Source organism: Garra rufa, chromosome 20, assembly GCF_049309525.1.
Source record: "Garra rufa chromosome 20, GarRuf1.0, whole genome shotgun sequence".
NCBI classification, from domain to species: Eukaryota; Metazoa; Chordata; class Actinopteri; order Cypriniformes; family Cyprinidae; genus Garra; species Garra rufa.
The window spans coordinates 40,888,424-40,898,094 of NC_133380.1; the positions used below are offsets into that span (position 1 = coordinate 40,888,424).

The 9,671-nt window shown below is 34.8% G+C and overlaps 1 protein-coding gene across 1 annotated transcript in view; it reads right to left on the reverse strand.

Moving 5' to 3' along the window:
* Positions 1–758: 758 nt before the first annotated feature.
* The window catches only part of LOC141293552 (bis(5'-adenosyl)-triphosphatase), a 327,189-nt gene continuing 318,276 nt past the window's right edge, over positions 759–9,671 (reverse strand). Inside the window, exon 5 of the mRNA XM_073825574.1 lies at positions 759–788. Within this exon, the coding sequence (XP_073681675.1) occupies positions 759–788 (30 nt within the window). The remainder of the gene's footprint in view (positions 789–9,671) is intronic.

The window sequence follows — 9,671 nt, forward strand, 5'->3', positions numbered from 1 at the left end:
CAGCAAATGACCAGCATAAACCAGCAAAGGACCAGCATAAACCAGCAAAGGACCAGAATAAGCCAGCAAATGACCAGCATTAACCAGCAAAGGACCAGCATAAACCAGCAAAGGACCAGCATAAACCAGCAAAGGACCAGCATTAACCAGCAAATGACCAGCATAAACCAGCAAAGGACCAGCATTAACCAGCAAATGACCAGCATTAACCAGCAAAGGACCAGCATAAACCAGCAAAGGACCAGCATAAACCAGCAAAGGACCAGCATAAGCCAGCAAATGACCAGCATAAACCAGCAAAGGACCAGCATAAACCAGCTAAAACCAGCATCCCAGCACCAAAACATACCAAACCAGCATATGCTGTTTTTTTCAGCAGGGCTCAATTGCGATATAAACTCACCACTGTGGGTTTTTTTTCCTTGCAGTTCTAACTTCTTTTCTCAGATTTATGTAACAGGAAACAGAATTGCAAGTTATAAAGTCTAATTCTAAGGGGAGAAAAGAGCATTTTCTTAAAATGTGAGTTTATATATTATCTTACAATTCTGACTTTATAACTCAATTGAAAGACTCACAATGGCAAGTCAGAAGTGTGAGATGTAAACTTGCAATTGTGAGAACAAATGCCAAAATTGTGAGATGAAAACAATTACCTTTTTTATTTTTATTCAGTGGCAGAAACAAGCTGCCTTCCATAGCCGTCCATGGCAAAACAACAACCTTTTTTATTCATCTAACAAAGATTGAGGAGTCGATCAACGATGCTGACGCTCATCTTTGATGCTCTAAAAAAGAGCATAGTAAAAACCAGAACAAAAGGAAAGACTCACACACCACAAACAAATGTAAAAAAAAAAAAGGTGTTGAAAATTAATCAAAAACAGAAATACACACATGGGATGGATGCCCAGAACAAAGCAGAACTCTTTAGTCAAGGCTTGAACAAAATAAAAGGCCAGCGGTGCCCTTGGCGAGGGTGGAGCTCTGCAGCGCATCCCTGCTGTGAAATCATCAGCCAGGGTTGTGCCGGACTGGCCTTGGGCAGGAAGAGAGGCTGTTATTTCTGCTAAAGCAGAACCAGAGGGGGTGGTAGGGGAGTTAATTGGCATCGGCCGATGCCCAGATTAACATGGTTGGCTCTGGGGTGACGGCCAGGGTGGGCAGGATGATGCTGACAGGCACCACGCTGGCACTAAAGGCATGTCAGGGCAGGTGTCGGAAACGGTTAGGGCTGGGAGGAGATTTCACTCAGCGGGGATGAGGCTTCGGCAAGGACCCCATAAGAGGGGTGGGGGAACGACACAGCGGCTGACACCCATTACGAGTTCTCTGAGCTCGCCGCGCTATCATCAAAATACAACATTTCAATTAATTAGCCTTAATTCAGGACTGTTCATCTCAGCATCAAACTGTACAGTAAAAAGTTAAATGTTCCAAAACATATCACCAACTCTTCTATTACCATGGTAATGCGATAGATAGATAGATAGATAGATAGATAGATAGATAGATAGATAGATAGATAGATAGATAGATAGATAGATAGATAGATAGATAGATAGATAGATAGATAGATAGATAGTTTTGAAGTCTCTGTGTACGGATGAGTGCCACTTTACTGCTTATGTAGGTATGGTGTCTACTGGTATCTATTATATAATTTAATATATTATATAATTTACTATTTCTAGTAGTAACATACACGTTAAAGGATTGTTTAATGAGGTGCTATATTAAGTGAAATCAAAGTATTGCCAAGTAAGCTTTGACTACTCAAACGTTTACTGGCCAAGCTAGTGACTTATTTTCTGTGTTAAATTTAATTGACTTGGGTACGTAGATTTTACCTAATTCTATAATCAAAATTATATATCATTATGTTATATTTACTTAATTTCTCTTATGAATGTTAAGTGCAGTAGTAAGTAGATTGTACAGAGCAGTAGTCGTAAAATTTACTTAAAATGTGTGTGTTTTTTTTTTAAAGTAAATCCTACAAGTTTTTCTTTTTTATTATTATTATTATTATTTATTTTTTTTTAGTGTAGGCCTATTATCCCCAATCCTTAACATATGCCCTCAAAATAGCAAAAGTACAAGTTTTGTCATTGCTCTAAAAGTGCTACTTCATTTCAACATCTCAATAAGTTTCAATTTTATAATTGATTTAATCTTACAGAGCATATCATTTATCATTTGAATGGATTTCAGAGTAATTCTGGTTGTATCACTCGGTTTCAGAGTGCTTTGTAATAAATCAAACATTATAACAGAGAGCAACATTAATAACCTATGCCATTTTTCTCTTTAAACTATATTTAATACCATTTTTCTTATTATCGCACCATGTTTTTGTGCAACAGCAATATTTATTTGTATCACACAAAAAGGCCTTATGGTTTTTCCCTCCCCATAACCTAGTTGAACTATTGAGCTTGACAGTGTAAAAACAATAAAATACTCATTATAAAAGACTACACATATTTATGTGCATTTGAAGCATAAATGAAATAGATTTGTTTTAAGCTGCTCATTTGCATGGCATACTAACTACATTAATTAACTACATCTGTAGTATTGAGTAAGGCATACATGACAGAATACAGCAGATACCCACATGTCAAATTACCATGGTATTACCATCTGATAGCATCAATGTATCAAGGTACCACCACAATACTTTAGCAGTAAAATAGGCAGGCAGCCAGAACGATTTGAGGAAAATCTCCTCCATTCTTTGCAAAACTTTAATCTAAATGTGCCCTAAAATGAAGCACTTTTGGCAGAGATAACACCTTCCCCATTATGAAGCCCTAATTGCAGGTTGGCTACATATGAGCGGCGCGATTAGGCAGCGGATCTGATAACGGCTCCGGCACCTTCATGCCTCTCTGCGCATAGCACTTAAAACTCTCCTTAAGCGGCCAGACCTTCGGCTCTCCTGCCACGCAGGTTTAAACACTTAATCGTCTTTAATTACACCATTTCAGGAGGAAAATTAGTATGGGAGTTATACGTCTAACAGTACAGGCAAGAAGATTCATTATTTCCTTATTTGTACAAAAAAAAACGTATAAAGGAGAAAAAAAACACAGAGCACCTTCTTTTTTTGCTCATTGATAATAATGCTTGGTTAGAGTTCCTTTTGGATGCCGTCTCACATCTTCAAAGCCCTTGCTGTGCGTGAACGCAAGTGACCCATAGGTTTATAAACGCCTCTGAGCTGGAGCCATCATCCCAGAACAAAGCTGAGCCGGGGAAATGCTGCGCTTGGCAGAAGGGATGTCAAAAGTCAGGTGATTAGAATACTTCCTCGTGTCCACCGCAGGTGTTTTTGTGGAGGAGGATAATGCTGCTCGTTTTGGTAAGCGTTCCCAGCCTCATTTAAATAAATCAGAATCAGCTCCGACACCCTTTAAAACTGGACCTATACGATTTCTCTCCTTCAGCATGTGTGGAATCTACACATTAACATATTCATGAATTTAACAGGCAATTATGTTGTGGGTAAGGTCCTCATAGTGCAATTAATCTTAAGTACTAGCTTTTGGGATTAAAAGGTGGTGGAGCAAAATAGGTGAGAGAATAAATTATATCCAAATCTCTTCATCAAGTCAAAAAAAATATGGCTGCAAGTTAAGTAATACAACACGAACAGGGGAGCCTGTAGGATTTTATCCGAAGGTACAGACAAAAACCTAGCTGACCAAGTAAACTGTACAGGTTGTTCCGTGTGGAGATCATTTTAGCAAACACATTGCATGCGAGGTGGCACAGTGGTCCAAGACATCATTTTAACACCTGTGCTTACAAAGAAAAGCAACTGAAAAACAGTACAGGCAGATTTAAAAAAAAAAAAAATGTTAGTGTGAAAGGCCCTTTATTCACACAAAATAGCACTAGCTGAAGTTTCTTAAAGTTACTTCTCCAAAAAGTAGCTATTTCTAAGTTAATATCTACAGCAAAGCATTGTGTGATTGCAAACTGTTTGAGAAAATGATGCAATTACTTAAAGTTCTGATCCTGAATGAGTGAGCATTTTTAAAGAACTGGTTGAGTGAGTTATTCAATGACTCACTTATAAAGACAGTTTGTATGTCGCAAATTGTATACTCTCTGAGTAACTACAACAACTAGTAAAGAAAAAAACTACCGGCAGTTAAAAAAAGTGTTACAGCCCTGCTGAAAAAAACAGCTAAAACCAGCCTAGGCTGGTTGGCTGGTATTACAGATCTGGCCATTTAAAATGCGCGCGGGAAGTAAAGTGGTCTCGCTTGACGCCGGTGTATTCCAAAGGAACACGGAAAATACAATGACATAGGAAAGACATGATCAGTAGGGGGCAGTCATGTAACGCACTGGACTGGAGCAGGCTGAAAACATTGCTGCAAACTAAAAGGTACGGTAACCTGGAGGGGACATCTTCGGTTCACTTATGTTTGTCGTGGCCACACAAATGAATTCGTAGGAACCTCATATTACTTTTTGTCATTGCCACGAGATATTAATTCCTGGGAATGTCATATTATGTCGTGGCCACAAGATTATTTTGTCGAGGTAACGACATCCTAATGTTTAATGCATAAACAAACCTGCGTAACCATAACCCAGGATTATCAGAGATAGGTTTGTTAATATTTTTTATTTTGAGTTAAGAAATGATTATATTAATTGTTATAGAAATTAATGCAATATTAAGTTATATATTAACAATAGGCAATGCTGTATATGCGAATGTCTGTGCGTGATGTAGACAGCATTCAAAAGTTTATCAAGAATAAATATTAGATATAAGTACTTCAAATTAAATAGCCCTGCAAGAAACATTTTATGCATCCTAAAGTCTTATCCATTAATTGATCCTCTTTTTTCTGTAATAAATTTATTATTCGTTTATATTCAGTATGTCCCCCTTAATTTCGATCTCTTAACATTCCGAATCTAAATGACAAATGCTGGCATGCAATTAAAGATTTGATTATGCTATATGGCTGGGATTTTAAATATATATATATATATATATATATATATATATATATATATATATATATATATATATATATTCATTTTTAGTCTAATTATAACCTTTATAGTGTTTCATTGTCGAGTGAATCATTCACGTTCCATTTGTAAATCGTATGGTCACACACGGGCATTAATACAATCATAAAGTCAAAACTTTATTGGCATAATTGTCGTTCACAATATTTGCTAAATATATGCCAAATAGCATATACAGAAAGTTATTTAGGTTAAGCGATTCAAAGTAGATAGCTCTAAATCACTTATTATTTATTATAATTATAGGTTATTATTATTTCAATACCTGGTTAGGGCTATTTATTTTTAACGCCTGACAATTATGCCAATAACGTTTTGACTTTTTGATTGTATTTATCCCCGTGTGTGACGATACATGAGTATGTTTTCATTTACAAATGAAACGTGATGATTCATTTCTCAGTAAAACAGTTTAGTATTTATATAGTCTAGTCTATAGACGAAACAAAATAAAATATGTTCAATTCAACCTTTAAACTACATTCCAGTAAAAATCAGTCATATCATATGTCAAGCATTTACAGAATCATTTACATGAACGTTAAAGAGAGCCAAATTAAGGGGTGGAAACGCACGGAAATAAAAATATATACAAAAATAACAGGCTAATAAAAATAATATTAGTAATAGTAATACTAATGATAATGATAATAATATTAATACAAATACGAAAAAAGACTATTAGTTAATAGAAGGAATGTAGGCCTATTTTACTGTGTGACGATAAATTATTTCCAAATGAAACTACGTGAATGATTCACTCTTCAATTATTTGTCTATTAATTAGACTAAATAAAATACAATATATGTTAAATTTAAGCTTTAAACTGCATTCCAGTAAAAAACCCAGTCATAGAACCTTTACAGTATCATTTACATTCAGAATGTTATGTAACGAGATCAAAATGAAGGAAAAAATAACGAATATAAACGAATAATACAAATATAATGGGAAAAAAAGAAGGTCAGTCAATGGACAAGATTGTGGGATGCATGAAATGTTTCTTGCAGGGCTATTTAATTTGAAGTAGGCCAACATGTAATACATGTAAACACTTGTGAAAGCTGTCTACATTGCGCACAGACAGCATTAGCATATACAGCATCGCCTATATAATTATTTAATATTGTATTAATTTCTATAACTATTAATATAATAATTTCTTAACTCAAAATAAAATATCTCAAATAATTCTGGGTTACTAATGTCACGCAGGTTTGTTATATTAAACTCGTGGCCACGAGAAATGCATGTTGAGCAAAAATACATTTCACGAAAATAATATAAAATTACAAAACAAAGAAAACAAATGGAATGAGGGATAAGCTTTAAAGTTCACGTAAAAGCCAAATATTAAGCGGCATCCTTCATGTTTTCTTTATTCAGCAAATACTTTACAGTTTTGAATTATGTTCAGCTTCTGTTTTTATGACCATAAATGACAGTGTTTTTTTTTTTTTTTTTTTTTTTTTTTTTTTTTTTAGAAAAACGTCCGAACACCGGTCTCAAAAGTAGAAGCGAAAGTCTTGTTTCCACCAGCGCGGCATTTTTTTATTCACCGTAATTGATGGATGTCTAAAACAAAAACAAGGAGAATCCTAAAACATATAAATATACATTTCTTAAAATAATAACATCTTAACTTCGTACACAACAATACGGCAACGACTTTACAACAGGACACATTATTTTATTTTAAAGCAGCTTGTACACCAATGGATTTCAGATGTCGGGATATTTCAGACCGCATCTCCACAGCTTAATCACTTTAGTATTAAACATACGGGTCAGGAGGCGGGTCGGGTACAATATTTTATTTTTTTATTCGGCGGTCCGAGTTGCGGGCGGTTTAGTTGAAAACGTCGATCGGGTTCGGGTTGTTTATCCACTGACCCGCGCATCACTGGTGTCAGGGCCGTGGACACTAATGTTTTGAAAAAAGTGGAGCGAGTGAGGAAAGCTTTCCCCTTCTCCCTGGCATGCATTTGAATGCTGAATTCGAAATGCAACTGAATGCAGTCGGAATCCGCCCCCAGCACCCCCAAGTCTCCAAATGTTGATTACAACAAGGCAACAGACAGCATTCAACACCCCACCCCACCCCCACTCTGCCATTCATAAACATTTCGCTCTTTATACTGCATGCCGCTTAACGCTGATGCCTCATTAACGGCTACTTTTCAGAAAACTGAAAAAAAAAAAAACACTTCCCTTTGGTTTCCCAGAACAGACTTAAGCCTAGTTCCAGGCTTAACGAACTTCTTCGAAATAGAAGAACTACTTTTCCACTTTAAAAAAAAGAAAAAGAAAAAAGGTGGGGAAAAATTGCATAACTCACTGGAGCACTTTTGATACTTAACAACTGTATTCGTTGTCAGTCATATAAGCTTTATTGTTTTGAAAAGTGAACCTTCTGTTTATTTGTCTAAATTATTTTCTATATTAGGATATAATACTAGGCTATAGTATTTACATGGACATTAGGCCAAATCTACATGGGTTTCTTCCCTTTCACTTCAATTAGTTTTTAAGAAAAAAAAAACTGCATGGGCAGAGCGCCATCTTAATGTACAGCATCAAAAATGTAAGAACAAATCTAAAGACAATAATAATAATAATAATAATAATAATAATAATAATAATAATAATAATAAAATTAATTATTAACACTCCTAAAAGTACAGTATAGTGTTCAGATACACTTAAGTTAGGTGACCTAACCCTAGTTGATACTTTATTTCAACTGTTCAATTATTTCATTAATTTACAAATAAACAAATGCCTTTCCGATGTGATATAAGTGAAAAGGGAGACGATTTCGAAAATGATTTCACCAAAAGGCGGACGCGAACTCGGGTCTCCCGTGTCATAAACGATATGTTACTCGTATTATCACTTGCGCCACTGAAAATGTTGCATAATAGCCGTCTTTTGTAATATTTGTAAATATGGCCTATTTGCATTGTGTAAAAACATTAAATAAAAGGCACCCGACTACAGAAAATGGCATATACTAAAGTATTTTTTTTTCTGTTTTTACATTTTTACATTTATTTTGCTTCCGACGCCCATGCTTGATGATGAAGTATAGGATATAACAAAGTGCTTTTCCAGTCCCGATTCGACGAGGTTTTATTCCGCATCCACCCGCTCCCGCTATATTAACTATATTATTTGCCCGCTGCCTGCTTAGAATAAATTTCTAAGCACCAAAATCGCAAAAACAAATCAAAATAATAATAATAATAATAATAAATTAATTAATTTTTAACTCTAAAAAAACTGTAGTTTATATTTATCCTCTCCATTTCTATTTCTCTCTACTCAAATTAATTGTCAGTGTATCTAAAATTGTGTATCTTAGAAAAAGAAAAAGACGAACTACCTCTTAAACAGGCATATCTTAATTTGATGTTGCTTTAAAACGCTGAAATATATAATGTATTTTATTCTGAAGGTGAAAGTTGTCGAGTTATTCAACTGCCCGCGGCGCCGTCAGGATCACTTTTTTATTGTGGATACAGCTTACAATAATCCTTCAAGAGTACGGGATTGCGCAAAACTATGCTATTTTACATATTTCTGTTATTTGTGTACAATCACAATGAAAAAAACAGATGTGTATGCTATTTGTAAAAAAAAAAAAATGGAAACGAGATGCTAGTTTAAGGGCGCATCACAGAAATTGCCTACAATTCTGCATATAGGCTTGCTACTTATTAATTTAATTTTATTTCTTTTTTTTAAATTATTATTCATTAAGAAAATTATATTTCGCATATGGGCATTTTTATTTATTTTACATACAGCTTTTTTGGGGTTTTCTCTGTGCATAAGCTCTGCGCGTGACGTTCTGATGTTTCTGCTGCTTTTTGCTTGTGTACAATTAACCCCTCAAAACGAATTTAGCTGTTATTAATATGACACAGCCACGTTTCAATTTAAATTTAAATGTAATTTAACACAATCTGGTCGTTAATAGGCTAATAACTAAACGCGTCGGTTGTCGTTTGAAAAAAAAAATTAACATTTCTATTTTCAATGCAGTCTAATAAAAGTTCATCAGGAAAAAAAGAAAAGAAAATAATAATAAAACTGCTCCTGCTTATGAATAAATTTTTGCTTGATGATGAAGTATCTAAATAGTCTATACTCTATATAACAAAGTGCTTTTCCAGTCCCGCTTCCACAAGGTTTTATTCCGCATCCACCAGCTCCGCGCTATATTAACTTTATTATTCGCCCGCGGCCCGCTTAGAATACATTTCTAAGCACCAAAATCGCAAAAATATTGTAGTTTATATTTATCCTTCCCATTTCTATTTGTCTCTACTCAAATTAATTGTTAGTGTATCTAAAATTGTGTATCTTAGAAAAAGAAAAAGACGAACTACCTCTTAAACATGCATATCTTAATTTGATGTTGCTTTAAAACGCTGAAATATATAATGTATTTTATTCTGAAGGTGAAAGTTGTCGAGTTATTTAACTGCCTGCGGCGCCGTCAGGATCACTTGATTTTTTTCCCTTAATAAAGTGGATACAGCTTACAATACTCGTTCAAGAGTACGGCATTGCTCAAAACTATGCTATTTTACATATTTCT